This window comes from Hyaena hyaena, unplaced genomic scaffold, assembly GCF_003009895.1.
Source record: "Hyaena hyaena isolate Hyena2069 unplaced genomic scaffold, ASM300989v1 scaffold_38, whole genome shotgun sequence".
NCBI classification, from domain to species: domain Eukaryota; kingdom Metazoa; phylum Chordata; class Mammalia; order Carnivora; family Hyaenidae; genus Hyaena; species Hyaena hyaena.
Genome location: NW_024080670.1, coordinates 5,450,298 through 5,473,410, shown reverse-complemented (window position 1 = coordinate 5,473,410; position 23,113 = coordinate 5,450,298). Strand labels below are relative to the sequence as shown.

The window sequence follows — 23,113 nt, the reverse complement described above, 5'->3', positions numbered from 1 at the left end:
CCTATCTTAATATATTAAAATACTAAGTTCTTTTCAACTACTGAATCCATCTGAAATTTATTAGAAGAATTAGGACCAGCTTTATTTTCTCCTATAGCGTTAGCCGGTTTTCTGAACACTGATTACTTTCTTCAGTGATTTTTTTTTTTTTTTTTTTTTGAGCGAGCAAGACAGAATGAGAGCAGGGGAGAAGGGACCGGGGAAGACAGAATCTTAAGAACCTTAAGCAGGCTCTGGGCTGGCAGCCGGACGCGGGGCTCGAGCTTACAACTATGAGATCGTGACCTGAGCCAAAATCAAGAGTCAGAGTCTTAACCGACTGAGCGACCCAGGCACCCCCACTTCAGTGAAGTTTAAATGCTGTCTTTCTCATATTGTTTCACTATGTAAGTGGATCAGTGGACCTTTCTTTTCCTCTGTTCTTCTCTGTTCTTAATGTTTTTATTTCTGAGAGAGAGAGACAGCGTGAGCAGGGGAGGGTCAGAGAGAGAGAGAGGGAGACACAGAACCTGAAGCAGGCTCCAGGCTCTGAGCTGTCAGCACAGAGCCCAACGTGGGGCTCGAACCCAGGAACTGTGAGATCATGACCTGAGCCAAAGTCGGACGCTTAACCGACTGAGCCCCCCAGGCGACCCTCTCTGTTCTTTTTATATTATTGCCACACTGTTCTGAATCTTACAGCTTTATAATAAGCTTTAATACAGGATAGCGTTCTCCCTTTATGACCCCCAAATTTTCCTGATTATATTCACATGATTATTCTTCCAGCTTAAGAATCTTTTGGAGGGGGAGGGGCAGTTCCCAAAACTCTGCTCTGGCAGCATTTACTGTAACCACACGGACTACGTAGATGGACAGAGGAGTGACTGGCACTTTAGATGGAGAGATCTTGCTGCTTGGTCGGTCATTCCAGGTGCTTTATGTTTCTGTGGCTCTTGTGAACGGCTCCTTCTTACATTGCATTTCCTGACATTGTGTATCAGGAAGCTCCTGGCTTCTCACCAGCTTCTCCTGTTTTCTCTCTGCTCTTTCAGCTGCTTTCCATTGGTGTCCCTGGCAGGCAGTTGTCACCCGCTAATGCCCACGCAGCCCCCTTTCCTGGGTCTGTCCCTTCTCCCGCAGGTGCCGGGCCTCCTCGTCTTACCTGTGTGTTAATAGAAGTTTCTAGTTTCAACATTAACCCATAATGCCGCGCTTTGGCTTGCTCCGTGTAGACGTGTCTTTTTATTTTTTTTAATCCTGTTAAAGAATTAGCCGTCTATTTCTATTTTTCTAAATGTTTTTTTATCAGGAATGGATGGTGGCTTTTGATAAATGTCTTTTAATCATCTATTGAGATGATCATATATTTTCTCTACAGCATATTAATATGCTAGATTATATTAATAGAGTTCCTAATTCTGAGAGTCTCCGAGCCCCCGGCCCCCACCGCCCCTTGGGTTCCGCAGGCAGTGGTGCCCCACCACCACCAGCGTCCCCCCGCAGCAGCCGCTACCCACACTGCTCCCACAGTGGCCCGGGGCGCTCAGCATGGAAGTGAGAGAAGCAGGCTGAGCCCGTGGAGGTGAGGCTGAGGCGGAGCGGGTGTTGGGCGGACAGAGTCCTGTCCGGGTCGCCACCGTGAGGTGTACACTCGGGCACGCAAACTGAGGTCAAGAGGAATAGGAGTCTCCCGCCAAGGCCTTCATGACAGGATTTTTCTCTCCGTGGCTCGGGGACTCTCATACCCCAAGTTTTAATCTCACCCCCCCCAAACTGAACTCTGAGCAGGTCACCTGTAATGTAGGTACAGGCAGAACAGGGAGGGAGAGCACTTCCCCAGAGCCACCACCTGGCCCCCTGTCCTTTCCCAGTGCCAGAAAGTGCTGTGGTTTTAAATACTTCCTACAAACAGCTCAGGAGGGGGAAAAATAGCCTGGGAGAGGGAAAATACAAATATCCACTTTTTTAGGTAAGATGCTGGTGAGCTCTGACATGCTGGCCCAGGGAGGGGGATGCCCCATGGCTGCTTGCAGACACAGATGGCGTTTTGAGCAACAAAGGCTCAGTCCATCCGTCCGTCCGCAGCAGGGCAGACTGGTCACAGAGGCGCCCACCAGGCCACCAGCCCTGTGGGGAGGGGCAGGGACAGTAAGACACCTGTGTCCTTGTTAATTGCACCACAGTCTTCGTGCCACCACAAAATGTTCTTCCCCCCATTTTCCTAAAAATTGCACGGCCTTTTGAGTCTTTCATTTTCCTACTATGAATAGTCATGGCTACGAGAATTATTTCACTTTCTTGTTCCTTCTCCCCATCCCCGCACACACTCACAAAACCATCCACAGTGATAACACAGCACTTGCCACTGGGCAGCTACAGGGAGAGGTGGGGAGTGCAGCAAACTGGAAAGCACATGCTTCTCGAACGGAAGCAGCCTCCAGTCACAAAAACGAATGCCCAGCGTTGCCGTAGCCCCTATTTGTCTAATAAAGGCGGGGAAATGTTGGCATTTAAACACCCCACAGGCCAACGTGTGACCCTCCAGCTTGCACACAGTGTATGCATAGAGCTACCAATACAGATCACACTTAGACTCATAATCTTGCATCCACAGGGGTGGTGTGGACAAGCACCAAGCTCAGGACTGATTCACATGCATGACTTAAATACCCCATGACAGGGTGCATCCCACCATCCTGCTCAGAGGGCTGTAGGCATTCGGAAAATCCACAGCTGGACTGACTGCTGCTCCCACGAAAGACTGAAAATCAGGATGACCTCCGACCTGCCTGAGAACATCGTCCCTAAGCTGCCTGCCTTCTCTCCTTTGCATTGAGCTATTCCCGGAGAGTGCTCTGTCCCTTCCGTCACCCATCCTGTGCCCCTCACCCACCTGTTCCAGACCACATCCTCCACAAGGCTCTGGAGCTACAGAAATGACCGTGGCCCGTCCTGCCCGGGCACCGAGGGGCGAGGGACGTGCTGTGGAGGCCCAGGGGGGTTGTGATGAATTCTCCCCAGGGGAGGAGGGAACATGTCCCCTTTAGCTGGGCCTTTAAGGACAGTAGGGTTTAGCTATTCACGGGAGACAGTGTCCCGGTGAGAACAGTGTGCAGAAAGGCACAAAGGTGTGATGGGGCTCTGGCCCATTTAGGACTCGGTGCTAGGCTGCGGGGGGAGGAGAGGTCCAAGAGCCATGAAGGGGAAAAGTCTCAGCAGAAACCGTTCAAACCTCACCCCGGAAGAGGGGGGAGCCTGGGGCTGCATGATGGGCAGCGATATGGGAGTCAGCACTCTGCTCTCCGGGGGTCTCTGGGGGTCCTCCTCCTCCGTCGGGCCAGCTGGAAGGTGCATTGTGAGCTGAGGGTGCCTCGGGAGGGAGTGGGGGCTCCCCTGGCACCGAGCCCAGGGAGGCAGGCTGCTTAGGGCAGTGAGGGGACACTGCCGTCCCCTCCTGGGAGTCCCAGGCTTAGAGCAGGAAAGGGGGGAGGGCTGGGTGCTGAGGATGAAAGGGGTCTGGACGCCCAGACTGGAGAGAGGCAGGGGCTGGGTCAGTGGAAGGCTGTGCATTCGTGAGTTCAGCAGCTGCTTCGGGGCCCCTGTGGCTGGTGCTGTGCCGGGGGCGGTGCCCACACAGCCGGCTCCTGCTGAAGCAGGGCATCTTGGGACGGGTCCCTCTTCAGACCGGCACTTAGGAAAACCAGCAGGGGGCCTGGGTGGGGCTCAGGGCCCAGGAACCCAGCGGAAAGGCCGGCTTGCAGGAGTCGCACCAATCCCTCTGTGCAGTTGCTGTGGGACCAGAGCGCCCCTGCCGGCCGTGGTGGTGGATAAAAGCGCCTCCCTGCAGCGCCCCAAGCCCTGGGGGCACCGGAAGGGCTGAGCCCCTGTTTGCTCACCTTCGATGGAGAGACAGCAATGCCGGCTTCATGGGGCACAAGGATTCGGCCCCAGCGCGCTGACTCGGAGCACGCCGCCCCTGCCACGGCCCTCACCTGGTTAGTGACCACAGGGGCCACGGCCATGAGCCCCCAGCTCCAGGGTGTTCTAGAACCGCACAGAATGGAGGCAGAAGCCCTGGTACCCCCTCCCTCCCGTGCCCTCAGGCTGCACGCGGACAGCCCCCCTCCGGGTGAGGCAAGTCCACATGCTTGTCGGGACCCTAGCACTTCCCCCGCCTTCACCCGGTCTCTCAGAGATCTCGTAGAACCACACGTAGTCCAAGTACGGAGCAAGGACTCCCACAGGGGAAAAAATGAAACCACAGAGTGTCACAAGCCTTGGGCCTGGTCCTCCGTCTGTCCCTCAGGAGCTTGAAGGGCTGGATTATTCAAACCGGCTGGACGGGCCTCCCCGCTGCACAGACGAGCTGCCCTGTGGGGGCGCGAGGCCCTTCTGTGCCCGCTTCTCACTTGGGCACCGGCTCCTACCCCCCCCCCCCCAGAGGCTGAGCTCCAGCAGCCAGGCGTCGGGAGACAGAAGGGACTCAAGCCCTGGAGGGAGGAGTAGAGGCGCCCATCGCTGACGCTCCGACAGGAGTGGAGCTGTGGGCGATGCGCAGAGTGGGGGCCGGGCTGTGACGACCCAGAGCAGGTGCCAGGACGGGCGCGGGAGGGCAGGGCCACTGACAGCCTCCTGCGCCTTCCCGTCCAGACAGGGCCAGGCCCATCTGCCTGCCCCGGGGACCCCCCGTGACTGCCGAGGCCCACCCCTCAGTGTCAGCTCACCCCTGACCCAAACTTCTTCTTGGCCTAAACCTTGGCCCCTTCACTTCCCCTCCACCTGCCCGGGCCTCTGAGGCCCAGCCTGACCCTCCAGGCCTGTTCCCCGTGCGCCCTTCCATGATCCACCCCGGTGCCCACTTACACGGGCTCGATGGTTCACGTCTGTCTGTCTGCCCCCACCTCTGAGTTGCGCCTGCGTGAGAGGAGGGTGCAGATGCCAGCCTGACGCCGGGCACCCCACCAGCACCGCACCCGTCCGTGGGGGCCGCCGCAGGCCTCGTCCAGCTCTGCTCCGGCTCCCTCTGGACCTTCGGGAAGTCTCGTCCTTCCCCGGCCTCGGCTTCCATACCTGCACTACTCGGGCGCTAGAAATAATGCCATTTGTCCTTTCTCCTCTGGAGCCTCTGACTTGATCGTTACTGGACCCAGGGAGGAAGGGGAGATACTTGCCCTTTTCCCCTCTGCAGATTTGCCTCAGCTTACATGGGGGTTTCCTCCCGATAAACCCATTGTAAGCTGAAAACATTGTGAGTTGAAAATGCACTTGATACGCTTACAGAGCGTCCTGGCTTCGCCTGGCCTGCCCCAACCTCCCAGAGCGCGTACAGTAGCCCACAGTCAGGCAGAAGCATCTGACGCAAAGCCTGTTACCATAAAATGTTGACAATCTCCTGTAATTTGTTGAGTACGACACTGAAAGTGACGAACAGGACGGTTGTACAGGGACAGCATGGCCGTCAGGTTTCGGTTGTCATTGAGCCCCGTGGTCGCATGGCTGCCAGGTGTCAGTAGACAGTTTCGTATGGCACGTCGCCGGCTGGGAAAATACCAAAATTCAAAATCTGAGGTCTGGTTTCCACTGAATGTGTATCACTTTTGCACCTTCTTAAAGTCAAAAAATCTAAGTCGAAACATCGTAAATCGGGGACTGTATCTGTTTGGTCAAGATAAACAGGCAGTGATTCTCCAACAGCCTACCCGGTAAGGTCTCCTGGTGCCTCTGGAAAACGCTGATGATGCCGGGCCGGCCCATTTGATCCGGAGCCGTCCCACCCCAGCCCGGGGCCTAGGCATCAGTGGCTTTGGTCAACAACCTTGCTTCTGATGCATCAGGAGGACGGGTTTTTTCATTCTCAGGGTGCTTTCACACAAATTGTCTGGTGGTTCTCACACCTTTGTGATCTGGTGAGGGCTTGACTGCCTGCTTTCTGCCAGCAAGGCTGGGGCTCAGCGACTGTGCCTCCACAGTGCAGCTGGAAGCCAAGGTCGGCAAGTCCCACTTACCAGGATGATGCCCTTGCGACGGCAAAAGGCTTTTGGAAGGTGGGGCGCTCCCACGGTAGCTAGAGAGGCCCAATGCCTCGACTGCAGGGTCTCCCAGACAGAGGCACGCGGTCCCTGGGCCCCCGGAAAGCCCCGAAGAGAGACCGTGACAGTGACATCTCTTTCGCGGAGAGACCGCCAGGCACGGCTGCTGTGATGGCCTGTGTCCACCAGAGGGCGCCAGGATCCAGAGCTGCTCAGCTGGGTTCTCAGCTCTGCGAACCCAAATGCTTTTTAATTGAAAATTTTTTTAATTCAAAAAGGATTTGCTGTTTGTACGCGAGTGCAGGTTTTCCTTATGCAGGAGACTAATGTCTTGAGTAAACAGATCCGGGCCCAAATCCACCTTCAAAGGTACTTGCTGTTTGCCCAAGGGAGTGAAAGACCTTCCAGAAGCGGCCCTAGTCTCTTGGGCAAACACTTTGGGGCCAGCAGTCCCGGGCAGAAGACCGTGTCTGTGGGAAGGGTTATCCGCAGCCTAAGGGGGATTATGTCTGGGGACATATGTTGAAATTTCATTTGGGGAGTTAGAGAAAACAAGACGTGGGGGGAGTAATGCTTTTCTCCAGCCAAGATAACCTAAAAAGGGAAAGCTCCCAAGGGTAGGAATGGGGTGGGGGATGGCTATGTGTGCGCTGTGCCGGGAGCCCTGGCCCCCGGGGGGGGGGGGGGGGGGGGGGGGGGGGCGGGGCGTGAGCAGGCTGTGAATCCGGAAATGGCAGTGTGTGCACTCGGGGCTCCCTGCTGCTTTGCGAGGTGCCTTCCACCTGCCGCCCCAGGCAGACATCGCCCAGGCACGGCCTCAGAGCAGCCAGAGCGAAGGCCCAGAGTGAGGTCCCACCCACAGCATCCCAAGCCCCGACCTCCCGCACGCACCCACATCCATTCCCACATCCCACTGTCTGGGCCACAGAACTGCCTCCTGAACTAGTCCCCAGAACAGCAGCAGCAGGTCACCCGGCACTGTGTTGAAAGTGTAGGCTCTTGGGCTCCACGCTGGAGTCAGGGCCTCCAGGGGCGCTCTGTGTTTAAAGTTTCATCCACCTGCTATGGCTCTTGCTCTGGGTGCCCTCTCCCCTGAGGGCTAGCCACACCCACCAGTCCACACTCGCACCTCTGGAACCTTCATCCACCCAGAACAGCTCCTACTGAGGCCACTAGTTGTTTGTGACCCCATCCCCAGCTGTGCCCCTTGGCGCTCATGCCTGCCTTCTGCTCTCCTCGCTGACCACACCTCCCAGTCCTCTACCCCCAAGTTCAGGGCCTGTCCTCATCTTCTGACCCTGTGTGCTTCTTTTGAAACATCTCCACATGTGTCACTCCAGCTGTCCTTCCCCCCCGAGTACTCCCAGTTCCCAGCCTTTTCTCCCTGATTCCGTCTTCCCAGCTGTGCTCCTTCCCTTGGGTGCCGCTGGGCACCCCCCTACCCCTTGGCCACTGGCAGGAATCACTCCTGTTCTCCCACAACCTGTCCTTCCTCTTGTGTTGCCCTTGGGCTAATGGTGCTGGTCTGCGCATGCTCTGGCCCCAGTGCCCAGCACAGGGAGGAAGTGGTGGGTGCTGATGCAGTCAAGGAGGGAACCTTCCCTGTCATGATGCCCCCAAGCAGCCACCAGGTGGCGGTATTGTACCAGACTTTGCTCCAAAGGCGGCCTTGTCCGGGGCTGCTCCACTGGGCCAGCCTCCTGGGGCGGAAGTCCAGCCAGGGCCTGTGCCCTGGTCACCAGGGAGCCCAAACGTGAGCAGGTTTGGAGCTGCTTTAAGAGATTTTCCAAAGTAGCCAACAGATGTGCTGCGAGTGCTCATCTCGTCTTCCCAGCTGGCCCTGGGAGCTCATTAGTTTCAGGTGTACAACATAATAGATCCATATTTATATAGATTGTAAAATAATCACCATGAGTCAACATCTGTCACCATGGTGCCAAACTTTTGGGATAGGAACCTTTAAGATCTATTCTTAGCAACTTTCAAATAAGCACCACAGTATTACCCATAGTCACCATGCTGTAGGTGACATCCCCGGGACTTGTTTTACAACTGGAATGTGTACCTTTTGACACCCATTGTCCATCCACACCCCCTCCCCCTGGGGAGCACCGATCTGTTCTCTATACTTGTAAGTATGGGGTGGTTTTTGTTTTAGATTCCACAGGGAGGTCACGTGGTATCTGTCTTTCTCTGACTTATTTCACATCACACGATGCCCACAAGGTCCAGCCATGCTGTTGCGAATGGCAAGATTTCGTTTTTTATGGCTCAGTAGTGTCCTATGGCATATATGCGCCACATCTTCATCTGTCAGAGGACGCGGAGGCTGTCTCTGTGGCTTGGCTGCTCTCACTGAGGCTGCGATGAACGTGGAGGTGCGGAGAGCTTGCTGAGCTGGAGTTGGGGGGAGCTGCTGAGTCGATGGGGGAGGGGGTTCTAGGTTCAGTTATCTGAGGATCCTCGAGGTGGCTGCACCAGTTTATGATCCCAGCAGGGCACAAGGGTCCCCTTTTCTCCACAACCTCGCCAGCAATTTTTCTTTTTAAAATTTATTTTTGAGAGAATGGCGGGGAGAGAGTCCCAAGCAGGCCCTGAGCCATCAGCACAGGGCCCAACGCAGGGCTCGAACCAACAAACCGTGAGATATGATGTGGGCCGAAATCAAGAGTCAGGCTCAACCAACTGAACCACCTAAGCACCCCAGCACTTACTTCTTAATGTGACCCCACTTTAGAGGTAGGTTCACTAAGGTTCAGAGAGTGGCAGAGATCTGCCTGAGGTCACCCTCCAAAGTCCTTCCCTATGACCCCTCTGGTGACAGGTGTTTGTGGTAGGAACCACAGTCACGGCTGCGGCGCTGAGGCTATTCCACACAGGGACAGGATGGGGCCAGAGCAGATCGTGGTCCGTCGGTCCTGGCTCAGCCCTTGGGGCCCTCAGGCAGGGGTGGCCTGCTGGGATGCCTCTGCCCACCCACCATTTCTACTTGAGGGAAAACCCTCAAAGGTCTTCTGTGCCCCCTCATTCTTGACGGACCCCTAAAGCCCTCCACGCTTAGCTGTTCTCCGTGCTGTGGGCAGCCCACTTGGGGGCAGGGGGCCAGGCCTCCTATCTGCCTCCCTGCAATGTCCCTGAGGAAACAGCCTCAGCTGGTGGCCAAGTTCGACCAGGGTAGCCCCACTTTCCTCTGTTTTACATAGAGAAGCCCCTTTTTAAGGCAATTCCACTGCCAAAAAGTCTTTAGATAGGATTTAAAATGTTTCACAGGGGCGCCTGGGTGGCTCAGTCAGTTAAGCCCCAACTTCGGCTCAGCCATGCTCTCACGGTTTTCGAGTTCAAGCCCCACATCGGGCTCTCTGCTGTCAGCGTGGAACCTACTCCAGATCCTCTGTCCCCCTCCCTCTCTCTCTGCTCCTCCTCTGCTTGCTCTCTCAAAAATAAACATTTAAAAAATAAATGTTTAACAACCACTGACTGGATCTAAGCTCCTCACTCCTAAACCCCTAGGACCACACAGCAGCTTTGGCACATAATTGGCCAGGCCGCTGGCCACACGCCACTCCCCACCCCTGTAGCTCTGGCCGGCAGGCTCGTGTCTGCAGGAGGGCACTCCTCGCCTGTGTCCACTCTTCTGCCTGGCACGCCAGCCCCACATTTGGATGCCCACCGGGCCTTCAGAGGGAACCTCCCAAGCAGAGGTACTTGGCTCTCTGAGTCTCTGTTAGACTCAGAGCCCACCCATCTATACATGCTTCCGGGATCGAGGGGCAGGTAAGCTTCAGTCTTAAGTGTGAGGTAGCACAGGTGTGCCCCTCTGGGTGCCACTCCGGCCCAGACTGGGTGGCTGGTGTGGGCGCTGCCCTCTGGGAGCCGCAGGCTTTGATCAGTTAATCAGGACAGTCACACACCCTTCAGGGAGCTCAGGAAGGTCCTCGAACGAGTGGGGTGCTGCCCCTTCCCTGCCTCTCCCGCTGTGTCAGCAGCCATGCTCAGCACAGCGTCAAGGGCACCCTGTGACTGTCACTGGCCCCTGGTCAGCTGTGGGATGGAGTTTACCTGGCGGGACCCTCTCCTGGCAGGCAGCCCGGCCCAGGGTCAGCACCTGGCTTTGGGCACCGCAGTCCCTGGCACAGGAATCCATCCTCACTACCAGGCGGCCACCGGTGGCGACAGAAGACGAGGGAGGGTCTGTGCGCACACTCAGCAAGGGGGTGCTGGGCCCCCATGGGGGGCCTCCTGCATGTCTTCGCCTCGCTCCCCCCCCCCCGCCCCCGCGCTGACCAGCCTCTCTGCCTGCTCCCTCCCGCAGTACGAGTACAGCTTCCGCACCGAGCAGAGCGCTGCTGCCCGACTCCCGCCCAGCCCCACGAGGTGTCAGCAGGTCCCCCAGTCCTGAGGCCCGGCCACCACCCGACCCCGCGGACAGAAGACGCAGCCGCCAGACTCCTGAGCCCTCCTGCCGTACCCCGTCCAGCCCCTCCTGCCCCCACCGCCCCCTGGGGGCTCATCTGGGAGACTCCGGGCAGCTGAGTGGTTACTCCTCAGCCATCGGCTTGCCTGACGGAACACCCCCGCCTCCCCGGGGACACTGTTCATAATCGCAACTAATCTGTGTTTGCTATAGTGACCAGCGGTTCCTAGCGTGTCTCCATACGACCCCACCCATGCAGGAGTCCCCCGAGGGCCCCGCACAGGTGCCGGAGCTGCCCAGTGACCCGCTGGCTCTCTCCTCCTGACTGTTGCCTGCCACTCAGCTGGCACGTTCCTCCCGGGAGCCCAAGGCTGGTGGCAGCTCCGCTCAGCCCCCTCCAGGACTCCGCCAGTGCCCTAGACCTGGGGCTGCTGGGGAACCGGCCCCTCACACCGACGACAGCATGTGCCCAGAGGACACAAGGGAGGAGGACGCCTGTGGTCCCCGAGTGGCCCCAGGCCCCACCGGTGCCACCCCTCAGACTCAGCCAGTTCACACACTGGACACACGGAGGTCGGGGAGCAGCTGCTCGGCTGTCCCCAAAGAGGACTTGCCTTCTGGGCGAGAGGCCGAGGGACCTGGTGCTTGCTCGGAGGTGAGTTTTGCCACCCAGGACACTGTGCTCACCCACCACCCACCCTGTTCCTCCCAAAGGGCTCATCTCCATAGTGCCCACATGCCAGCTGCTTCGGCCCCGTGCCCTGACCCAGAGACGCCCCCCTGGGCTGCGGGGAAGAGACCATGTGAGCCGGCGTCCAGCCGCAGAGGGACGTGGGCACACAGTCACCCAGCTTCTCAGAGCCAGGCTGCATCTTGATGGGCTCCGCCAGCAGCAAGAGTGTTTTTTAAAAGTCGGTCTGAGCCAGGTCACCAAACTGGGGCCAGCACGGACATTCCTGCCACGGCTGGCCAGTGGCCGCACTGGCATCTCTCACAGCTGCCAAGTTCAGCTCCACGCAGGTTTGCCAGAACAGGGCCATCCCCGGGCGGCTCAGGCCCTCCCCTCAACAGCCTGCCCGCTCCAGTCGCTAGGGTGGGTCTTAATTCCATAGGATGTCGGGATCTCTCATCTCAGAAGTCACCGGAGAGCAGAGGGGTGGAGGTGGGGGGGAGGCATGGAGAGCGGGGAGGTTCCCCCACCCTGAAGGCAGCACAGGAGAGCCACAGCCCGGGATGGTCCCCGCCTCCATGTGGCTCCTGGGATGGCACGTGGTGGCGGGGGGAAGGACTGGCCAACAGTGTGGAGGGTGGTCACGGCTAAGAGGGGGCAGGGCAAAAATACCTCCTGTGCCTGCTGCCAGCTCCCCGCTCTGTCACCTCTGGATCTTCATGGCGATACCTCCTGATTCCTGTGCATTAGGGAAGCTGTCGCCTCTCCCTCCCTTCGCCCAGACCCAGGACATCCCTGGTGGTGCTGGCCTTCCTGTGCCTCCCACCCGGCAAAGAGGTAGGAAGATGCCGGCAGCCGGTGGAAACCCTGGGCCCAGGAGGCCAAGGGCTACGGTGCTCAGCCAGGAAGGAGAGAGCTCTGGTCCGGTCTCAGATGTCCCCACGGAGATAAGCTAGTTGTGTTTCGGGGGAACTGGAGGAGCCCTGCGGCCCAGAGAACCTGTGCCTCCTGCTGCTTTTTGGATGAGTGGCTGGTCCGAAGCCGAGTGACCTGTGACCCCAAGCCCAGCAGAGGGGCGACCCTAATTCCTTGTGTCCCGTTCACCTGGTTTGTGCACTCTGCTCACGGCCTGACTGGAAGATTCCCGTCTGACAGGTAGCGCCCGGCAGCCCTTCTCCCTTGACTGACAGCCAGGGCTTTCGGCAGCTCTCAGGGGCCCAAAGACGACCTCGTGGGAGGCGGAGCCGGGCAGGGAGGGTGGCTGTCCTCCCGAGCCCAGGGCCATCCTGCACTTACAGGACGGGTAGAGAACGGGGACTACGGGGCCACCAGGAAGAGGGCAGGCAGGCTGGGGTGACCGCCTCCACCGCAGGGCAGACGTAAGCTACGTGTAACAGTTACTGAACGTCACCCTAAACCATTAGGACACTTAGGCAATGACCGTGTTAGGGAAAGGTTGGCATCTGTGGTAGATTTTAGGCTGCTCCCAGCCCTTTTTGCCTCGTGAGAGGTGGGGGGGCGGACGAGCAAGTATGGGGTGACAGTAGACTGAGGGTGCGTGCAGACCTCTGGGTAGCCTGGACCCTGGCGCACCCCTGGGGCAGAGCGACCTTTTCTTTCTGGAAGGGCGTGTTGCCTCACAAACCCTGTGGCCACGTAGGGAGGGAAGAAGGGTTCTCAGACGTGTGAAGGGCAGTGGCCAGGCCCTTGGTCACCCAGCACCCCCTGCTCCCCCGAGAGACTAACCAGAGAGCACAGGCTTCCCCCCATCTTCTCTCTTCCCTCTGAAAATTCATTCTCTCCTAAACCCTCGACGGCACAATGGTAATAAGGGGAGGTGGGGTGCTCCATGTTCATTTGGAAACTTTTATCAAGGCTTTTCCCGCCCCAAGTCCAGGAACCAATATGGGCCACACCCCCTCCCACCTGGAGACCTGCAACCAGGTTGATGCCCCGCCTGCCCCAGCTTCCTTACCGGAAGTTCTGACCCTGCACCAGAAGCCCCTGACATTTACCTGCCCCCCCCCCCCCCCCCCCCCCCGCCCTGTGTTGTTCTGAAAGGCAGTGCGGGAGGAACAAGGACTAACACGTACTAAGCACCTGCTCCTGGCCAAGCACTAGCACATTTCTCCTCTTTAAGCACATTTTCTCCTGTTTTTCCCCCTCGAAAAACAAGTACCCAGAAGTGGCTGTTAGTTGCTCCTGGGTAGACATGAATCGGTGGCGACCAGTCATCGTCCAGTAAAGGACTTCCAGCGCCACCAGCCATGCTGCTCCGAGCGTGACAGTGTCACCACCCCACTGCGCCACGGTGCTCGGCGAGGGGCGCAACCCCACCTGCCCGCTCGCCCCACCCAGACGAGGGCTCCCCTGGGGCCCCGAGGGCCAAGCAGGGCCTGGACATAGCCGCGTGCCCGCAAGGGGTGCACAGCCGGGCACTGCCTCGGTTCCCAATCAGCCGGGGCCTGGAGCCGGGTGCCCGCCCCGCCCCCCACCGGGTCGGCCCCTTTCTCTGCCTGTGCCTGTGCCCAGTGCCTCCACAGCGGCTGTCACCACCATAAGACAGGGCTTCTGTCCTCCCAGCAAGAGGCTGCGAGCTGCCCTGTGACACGGGCCTCGGCCAGGCCACTGCGCTCTTGCCACGGGGACCACGTCCTTCCTGTATTTATTTGAGGTGACTCTCGTATTTGGCGAAGGGAAGTTACACTGTGTGATTGTCTGTCTTAATATAATTTGTTAAATAAACGTTTGTTTTAACCTTTTCCTGGCTTGCTGCTGTGGCGCGCTGCTGGAGCGAAGTCAGTGCCCATGGGGGAGGCTCAGGGCTCTGCATCCTCCCCTGGCTCCTCCTAGATGCCGCCTGGGGGACTGACAGCCACCCCAGCCTTCCCAGCCTCTACAAAGGAGTGGTGGGCTTCTCTGCCCCTTTAGTTTAGAGGCCTGGTTACAAACCCGAGGAATCCAGGAGGGCCTAGAAAGCCCTGCCCTCGAAGGCAAAAACCCCAATTGCACAAAAGCATGTAAAACCCACGCACCTCAACAGGCCGCCAGCAAAGATGCCCTTTCCTGTGCAGCTTGCCCGGGGCCCCGTCTGCACAGGGTTCGAGCAGCCAGGATGCTTGAGGACACGTAGTCCCCACGGTTTCGGTCTGACGGCCCACCTGCTTGCAAGACGCACTCCGAATGCCGGGGAAGGGACCGGAGGCCCGCAGGACACAGCCCAGGGTTCGCGTGAAGGCCATCAGTTCAGATCTCACTATCGAAGCTCTGTCTCCTTTGGAAGTGACCTCTGCATTTTTGAGCTTGACGTGACGATCTCAGCTGTCCCTGCCTCCATCCCTGTTCATGCCAGACTCAGAATGGGGCCACCTTTAACTCAGCTCTCATTAGGACCATGAGAGCCCCCCAAGGGTCCGTGCCTCCAGCCTACAACCCCCACCTCTGGCAACTCTCAAGAGTGAGGAAAAGCAGCCCAGAGAATTCCATGAGAAACCCACAAGGAGCACTCAACATGGAGTTTGAAGAGCTGGATTCAGATTCTGGCGTGGCCGCATCCTGACCACGCGGACATCCCTGGTTACCCAGCACCTACAGAATGAGACCGTGCGTCCCTCGCGGCTCACCCTGGGAAGATGGGACAGAGATGTCCGCAGGGCACTGAGCACAAGCAGAAACCGCAGGACATGCCAGATTTCTCTTTGGGGCCAGGGCTCTGTGTTGCCACCCATGGCCTCGTACTGAGTCACCAAGGCAGTTCATGTGGTGGCCTCTGACATCCAGGACATAATCCATTTGCAGGACGCCTCCTGCACCGCTCAGACTGACACATAAAGGGATTCCCCAGAGCCAGGTGGTGGCAGCTCACAGGCCTCAGGGCAGCAAGAAACCAACACCTACACCCAACAGCCTAGGCCGGGGCAGGGTTAGTGGCCAGACCCGGAAACTTGAAGCCGAAAGCAGGATACAGCCAGGCAGCACCTGTTTCTGCCTCATCCGAGCATCTACTTTTAGCTCTCTCCCACTCAGGCCCTCCTCATGTGCCCTGTACACCAGCACGCATACCAGGACAAACTCTGATTGGCCAGCCCCAGTCAGGTGACTCTTTCTGCCCCCGGCAGCTCTGGCCTGAGGGGGGGAGCCGAGGGGGTGTGTGATCACAAAGTGTCAGGAGCAGATCTAACTTATTTAGACCCTTGACAGGTCTGCTACAGGGAGCCCGAGCCTGTGGGGGAGGAGTGGCACCTCTTCCAGGGGAGACGGAAAAGCACTCCAGCAGCAGCTCTGGGCCACGGGGAGAAGACGCTGAGGCAGGTGGAGCAGCGTTCATCCATCTGTCTGTCCATCTGTTCTCTCAAACCATGGTGTAAGAGCACCTTCCACATGTAGACCCTGAGCCTGCCACCAGGGAGTCAGCAGTGACCCAACACCACAGAGGTCCCCACCTGGGGTCCGTCCCCCCCGCCCCCTGCTGTGTCTCTCCCACCTCTCCCCCTGCTTCTGCCGGTTTTGGTTGTTTCCTAGCCACCCTGGCTCATCCCTAAAGCTTGGGCTCCCCAAGCCCCGAGCCCCACCCTGACCTTTCCCTCCCTTTCTGCATCCTCCAGGCCGCCGGGCAGCCCGGGTCTTTAACTGTGCTTAGCTCTGTTGTCTGCCCGACCTGGAAGGCCCCACTGGGTGGTGCACCTTGACCTCGGCACATCCCAAGCAGAGCCTACCGTCTCCCCCACAAGCCCAAAACTACTCCCCTTCTCCTGCCTCCTAGTCCTGGAACAGGCCCCACCATCTCCCACAGAGCTGCACCCCCCCCCCGCCCCCGCCCCGGAGCTGCCTGTGTTCAGCTCTCCCCTCTACACGTGCAAACTCTGCCACCATTTTCTCTTCTTGCTACTCCTTTTTAAATTCGGCCCCTTGACACTTTTCACCTGGATTACAGCGTGAGCCCCTTAGCCGGTCCCCTGCCCCCGGCATCTTCCCCTCCCAGCCATCTTCCTCACAGCCATCTAAAGCGATGCCTCCGCTTACAATGCTTCACCCCTCCCCCAGGAATGAAATCGGAGTCCCTCTGGTTCCCCAACACCATCCTTCCGGGTCTGACCCTGCCTCTTGTCCCAGCCTCTCCTGCAAACCTCCCTAGTGGATTTTTCCTGGTTCTTCACACCCTAAACTCTGTACTTCCTTTGCCTTTGCATATGCTGTTCCCCCTACCTAGGAAGCTTTTCCCTCATTTTTCTGCCTGGTCAAGTCTTGTTCATCATCTAAGACTCTGCTTAGACACCACCTCTGTGATGTCCTGCTTGACCCCCTGGAGGCAAAGCTTCCCCCCCCCTTGAAGCCACTCCCTACCTTGCACTCCGGAACCACTGACCCCTGGGCAACACTGCAGCCTCCCCCCAATCCCTCCATTAGACGATCTGTTCCTGAAGGAAGGGGAACAGGTCTCATTTGTTGACACCTTCCTCCAAACTAGCACAGGCCTTGAATAAAGACAGGCAAGAGCAAATGCTCACTGACTAACTTCCTCAGAGCGGGGAGGGTGGCAGGCGGGCTGGACGCCACTGCTGAGCCGCCCAGGGAGAACGGGCCCCAGGGGCCCTTGCCGCGAGGCTCGTGACCAGCCCAAGGCCTGTGACGGCCAGCAGCGGCCCTCCCTGACAAGTCCCGACCCTGGACCCCAAAGTGACCAGAGACAAGAGACCTGGGCCCTCAGCCGGCCTGTCTCTGAAGCCACAGCGCACCCAGCAAGACCCACGATGGGGGCGCGGCAGGCGGGTGCGCGGCCATGCGCTGCTAGTTCTCCCCTCAAGCCCAACACAAGGGGCAGCCGGAAAAAGCAAGATCAGTGGATCACGGGAGCCAACGCTAAACCTCAGAGGGCAGGACGGCCCACGGCACAGGAGATGGGTGGGGGGGGGGCAATTTGCCGGCTGTGCTGTTCCTCTACACACACACACACACACGCACGCACGCACACACGCACGCCCTGGGTGGCTCGTGTCATCCTTTCGCTACCAAAACAGCGGCTTGGCTGACGCCTTAAGCTCCTTCCTCCTCCTCCCCACACCTTGTGCCAGGTAAATGCAACCAGAGACACAGGTCTTGGGAAAAGTGGTGCTGGGCAAGGGTCTTGGCCCTTTCCCTTTGGGTCTGGGTCTCCTGAAGGGGAAGGGCACACAGAAGGACGTGGGCACAGCTGAACAGTCAAGGCACATCAGTCCCCACTCCCTCCTTCTCTGGAAGGGGCACAGGATTCACAACCTTAACTGCACAATGGAACCTTCTAGAGAGTTTTTAAGACTTCCTGTGCCCAGACCACACTCAGATTGGTGAAATCAGAATCCCTGGAAGAGGGATCCATGAGTCCATCATTTTTCATTCTCCCCAGGTGATGCCAATGTGCAGTCGAGATTAAGAATCACCAAGTGGGGCACCTGGGTGGCTCAGTTGGTTAAGTGGCTGACTTTGGCTCAGGTCATGAACTCAGTTCAAGCCCTGCATCGGGCTCTATGCTGACAGCTCAGAAGCCTGGAGCCTGATTCAGATTCTCTCTCTTTCTCTGCCTCTCCCCCACTCACACTCTGTCTCTTTCTCTGTCTCAAAAATAAACATTTTTAAAAATGCTTTTAAGAATCACGAAGCTAAATTCTGGGCTTTCCCAGATACATGTTGCTTCCCTCAGATACATGTTAACAGCAGTGGAGCTTAGAGTCCAAAGGAATAAATCCACGGGAGAAAAACAGACCCCAGAAGAGCTGGTCCACCAAAAGGAACACAAGATGCTGACCGACCAACAGAAGAACGGACAGACCAGAGAGAGCATGAGTTTAGTATAAACAAAAATTAGCCCCTAAGAGAGGAGGGCACTGGAAATTTTAGGGGCTTATCCAAAACAACTTGCTCCAGGGGCAACTGGGTGGCTCAGTCAGTTAAGTGTCCGACTTTGGCTCAGGTCATGATCTCACAGTTCGCAGGTTCCAGCCCTGCATCGGGCTCTGTGCTGACAGCCAGCTCAGAGCCTGGAGCCTGCTTCGGATTCTGTATCTCCCTCTCTCTCTGACCCTCCCCTGGCTTGCTCGCTCTCTCTCTTTCTCAGAAATAAATAAAAAACATTAAAACAAATAAGTGAATAATTTCATACATACATACATACAACTTGCTCCAGCCCATCAGTCCTGAAATGCTGACAGGCCAAAGAGGAAAGTAAACCAATAAATTAGCAATTGCACTTGAAGATTTTATTGCACCTCTCCCAACAACCAGACAAATTGATAAAACACAAGCAAATATGAGGCCAGCATAACCCCATAAGACAAAGACACCATAAGAAAATTACAGGGCAATATCCCTAGTCAACATATATGCAAAAATCCTTAAAACGTTTGCAAACCGATTTTAATAATGCGCTAAAAGGATCATATACTGTGACTGATTGGAATTTATTCTAGGAAGGCAAAGATGGTTTGACATCTGCAAGTCAACCAATGCTACACCACATCAATGAAATCAGGCTAAAATATATGCAGAAAAAGCATTTGACAAAATTCAACATCCAGTTATAATAAAAAGCTTTTAACAAAGTGAGTATAAAGGGAATGTACCTATACGTTCCTTTTCCTATACCCATATATTCTCTATAACATAATAAGGCTTTACAGGACAAGCCCACAGCTAACATATTCCACGGTGAAAAGCGTTCAGCTTAGAGGAAAAGCTTTCAGGATCAGGAACTGGACAAGGATACCCACTCTCTCACCACTTTTATTCAATATGATATCAGAAGTCCTAGCCAAAGCAATTAGGTAATACAAATAAAAATACATCCAAATTCGGAAAAAAGTTGTCATTATTTGCAGACAATATGGTACGGTATAGAGAAAATCCTAAAGACTCCACCAAAAAATTGTTAGAATAAATGAATTCAGTAAGGTAGAATACAAAAATCAATATACAAAAATCAGTTGCATTTCCATACACTAATAATGAGCTATCACAGTGAGAAACTAAGAAAGCAAACCAGTTTGTAACTGCATCAAAAAGAATAAAATACCTAGGAATAAATTTAACTAAAGACCAGTACACTGAAAATTATAAGACACTGATGAAAGAAACTGAAGAAGACACAAATTAATGGAAAGAGATTCCATGTTCATGGAGTGGAAAAATTAATAACTCTTAAGTGTCTGTATTTCCCAAAGCAATCTCCAGATTTAATGCAACCCCTATCAAAATTCCAATGGCATTTTTCATAGAACTAAAACAAAGGATCCTAAAATGTGTATAGAACCACCAAAGACCAAAATAGCCAAAGCAATCTTGAGGGAAAAGAACAAAGTTGAAGGCATCACACTCGCTGATTTCAAACTCTATTCAAAATCTATAGTCATCAAAACAGTATGGTACTGGCACAAACCAGATACATAGATCAATAAGACAGAAGAGAGAACCCAAAAATAAACCCATGCCTATAATGGTCAATTAACTTAGGTCAAAGGACCAATAATACACAATGGGGAACGTACATTCTTTACAATAAATGGTTGTGGGAAAACTGCTCAGCCACATGCAAAAGAATGAGACTGGACAACTTTCATATACCATGCGGAATTAAAGACTTAAGTGTAAGACCTGAAACCATGAAACTCCCAGAAGAGAGCAAAGGCAGTAAGCATCTGGACATCAATCTTAGCAAGTTTTTTGATCTGACTCCAAAAGCAAAGGCAGCAAAAGCAAAAACAAACAAGTGGGACTACATAAACGAAGAAGCACCTACACAGCAGAAATCATCAACAAAACGGAGAGGCCACCTACCAAATGAGAGAAGATGTTTGCAAGTCATGTGTTTCATAATGTGTTAATATCCCGAATATATAAAGAGCTCACACCTCATACAACTCGATAGCAAAAAATAAATGAAACAATCTGATTACAAAACAGAAGATCTAAATAGACATTTTTCTAAAGAAGATGGTTCAAAGACACATGAAAAGATGCTCAACATCACCCTCAATAGGAAAATGCAAGTCAAAACCACAATGAGATATCACCTCACACCTGTTAGAATGGCTAGTATCAAGGGGCACCTGGGTGGCTCAGTTGGTTAAGTGGCCGACTTCAGCTCAGGTCATGATCTCACAGTTTGTGAGTTCAAGCCCCAGCTGTCAGCTGTGCTGACAGCTCAGAGCCTGGACTCTGCTTTGGATTCTGTGTCCCTCTCTCTCTCTGCCCCTCCCCCACTTGTGCTCGGTTTCTGTCTCTCAAAAATAAATAAGACATTAAAAAAAAAAAAGAATGGCTATTAACAAAAAGATAAAAAATGACAAGTGTTAGAGAGGATGTAGAACATAAGTTGGTGCAACCACTACGGAAAACAGTATGAAGATTCCTCAAAAAATTAAAAATAGAACTACCCTATGACACATCAATTCTGCTTCTGGATATTTATCTGAAGAAAATGAAAACACTAACGTGGAAAGCTATCTGCACTCCTATGTTTACTGCAGCATTATTTACAATAGGAAGACATGGCAACAACCTCAGTTTCCATCAGTGGATGAGTGGATAAAGAAGATGTGGTGTATATATACAACTTAATAGTATTCCACCATAAAAAAGAATAAAATCTTGCCATTTGTGCAATATGGAGGCAACGTGAGAGCACTGTGCCATGTGAAGTAACTCAAAGGCAAATCCTCTACGATCTCATTTACAGGTACATTAAAAAAAAAAAAAACCCTCACAGATAACAGGGAACACACTAGCACTTGCTGGAGGTAGGGGTGGGGGTAGGAGAAAATGGTTCAAAAAGTACACACTTGCAGTTAGATAGTTAATCATGGGGATGTAGTGTACGGACAGCATGGTGACTGTAGTTAATTACACTGTAATGCATACTTGAAAGTAACTAAGAGAACAGATCTTAAAGATCCCCCTCACAAGAAAAAAAAACTAAATATGGGTGATGGATATTAACTAGATCTACTGTGGTGACTGTTTCACAAGATATACAGTTATTGAATGATCATATTGTAAACCTGAAACTAATACGTTATATGTCAGTTATACCTCAATTAAAAAATACACATGAGCAGGGGGCCTGGGTGGCTCAGTTGGTTAAGCCTCCAACTCTTAGATTCAGCCCAGGTCATGATCTCATGGTTTGTGAACTCAAGCCCTGCACTGGGCTCTGGGCCGCCAGTGCAGAGCCTGTTGGGGATTCTCTTTCCCTCTCCCCCTCTAAGCCTCCCCCTCATGCCATCTCTCAAAAAAAATTTTTTTTTAACACACATAAGCAGACAGATGAAAAATCTGAATGGCCTAATTAAGAAGCACAGCACTGTCAACCCAACATAGAGTTCATATCCTCTAAAAATTTACTATGTACTAAACCACTGAAGAAGTCTCAAATTCTAAAGCACAAACATCATACCTAAGATGATCTCTGATTTGGCGATAGGATTAGAAATGTGTAACAAAATGGTAGCTCCTTGAGCAGCAGCGGCGTGGACGCCGCGGGCCTAAAGCTGCTATGTTCCCTGCACGCACGCAAGGCCTGGAAGCCTCGGATCCCAGGTTTTATCGATGCTTGACCCCTGCGGATCTGAGGCTGCAACACTTCCCCCACCCCCCACTCACCCTCAGCAGCAGGGAAGCAGCGACCTACAGGACTGTTTCTGGCAGTATAAACAAAGCCCTCAGACTGGGACCTGGAAACGAGGCAGGGTGTGGGGCATAGAACTCAGCCCACCTTGGCTACATCCTCAGCACAGATGATTAATCCTAGATAATCCTTTCGACTCAGATATAATCTCCCTTTTCTCATTCGTAACTCTCCACTCTGCTGATCGGGGAACTCTGGTCACTGGCTGGCTTAAACAGTCACGTTTAATCCATTCTCTAGATGTACAGGCTATACCTCCATCGCTACCTTTTTCTCTCTCTGGAGTAATCAGACTATATAGTTTCTCTGAGTGCTTCTTAGTCTGTCTGCCTGGTCATTTCATTTCCAATTCCGCTTCCTCCCCGCCCTGTTATTCTTCTCTTTGTGTATGCCCTTCCATCAACACTGCATACACCTGCCTCTTTATTTGTAGCTGGGAATTCTGGTTTTATGCCTTTAGACTGTCCTTTGGTCTTTTGGGTTTTTTCTCTTTTCTTTTTTCAATTTTTTTATTAATTTGAATTTTTATTATTTATATTCCCTCCTTCCTTTTTTTTCTTTTTTGTACTGTTTTGTATTTTGTCCCCTCCTTATTCTTTTTTTTTTTCCCTTTCAGTTTGTGTGGTTTTTGGTGTTGTCTGTGCGTTTGTGTACCTTTGTTCCCTGTGTGGTTGTCTGCTTTCTTTTTCCAGGGCTGCCTGAAGAAACAAGCCAAAGTATACATGGTGGAGAGTCCCAAATACCACTATGAGTAGGGAAACAAAATAACCAAACTCTCAACAAGAGAAACCAAGAGACACCATTCAAAGAACACTTCCTGAACGGACAGGCCCTGAACAGTCAAAGAGCCCTCTTTAATAAAGCAGAGCTCGCAGGGGCAGAGTGTACAACAAGCTTTTAAAATTAATAAGATAGAAAGCTAACCAAAATGATGAAACGGAAGAACTCTCCTCCAAAGAAATTCCAAGAAGAAATGACAGCTAAAGAACTGCTCAAAACACATATAAGCAACATAACTGAACGAGAATTTAAGACAATAGTCATAAAATTAACCACTGGGCTTGAAAAAAGCATGGAAGAATAAACTCAAAATGGATAAAGGACCTGAACGTGAGACAGGAAACTATCAAAACCCTAGAGGAGAAAGCAGGAAACAACCTCCTTGACCTCCACCGCAGCAACTTCTTACTTGACACATCCCCAAAAGCAAGGGAATCAAGAGCAAAAATAAATGATTGGGACCTCATCAAGATTAAAAGCTTCTGCACAGCCAAGGAAACAACCCAGAAAATTAATAGGCAACCAACGGAATGGGAAAAGATAGTTGCAAATGACATATCAGATAAAGGGTTAATATCCAGAAT

At 53.9% G+C, this 23,113-nt stretch overlaps 1 protein-coding gene across 2 annotated transcripts in view; it reads left to right on the top strand.

The window, feature by feature from the left end:
• MVB12B (multivesicular body subunit 12B) overlaps positions 1-13,857 on the top strand; it is a 192,179-nt gene extending 178,322 nt beyond the window's left edge. For both annotated transcript variants that reach the window (XM_039229628.1, XM_039229627.1), the window contains one exon: positions 10,324-13,857. In XM_039229628.1, the coding sequence (XP_039085559.1) occupies positions 10,324-10,410 (87 nt within the window). In that variant the 3' untranslated portion in view covers positions 10,411-13,857. The remainder of the gene's footprint in view (positions 1-10,323) is intronic.
• Positions 13,858-23,113: the final 9,256 nt, after the last annotated feature.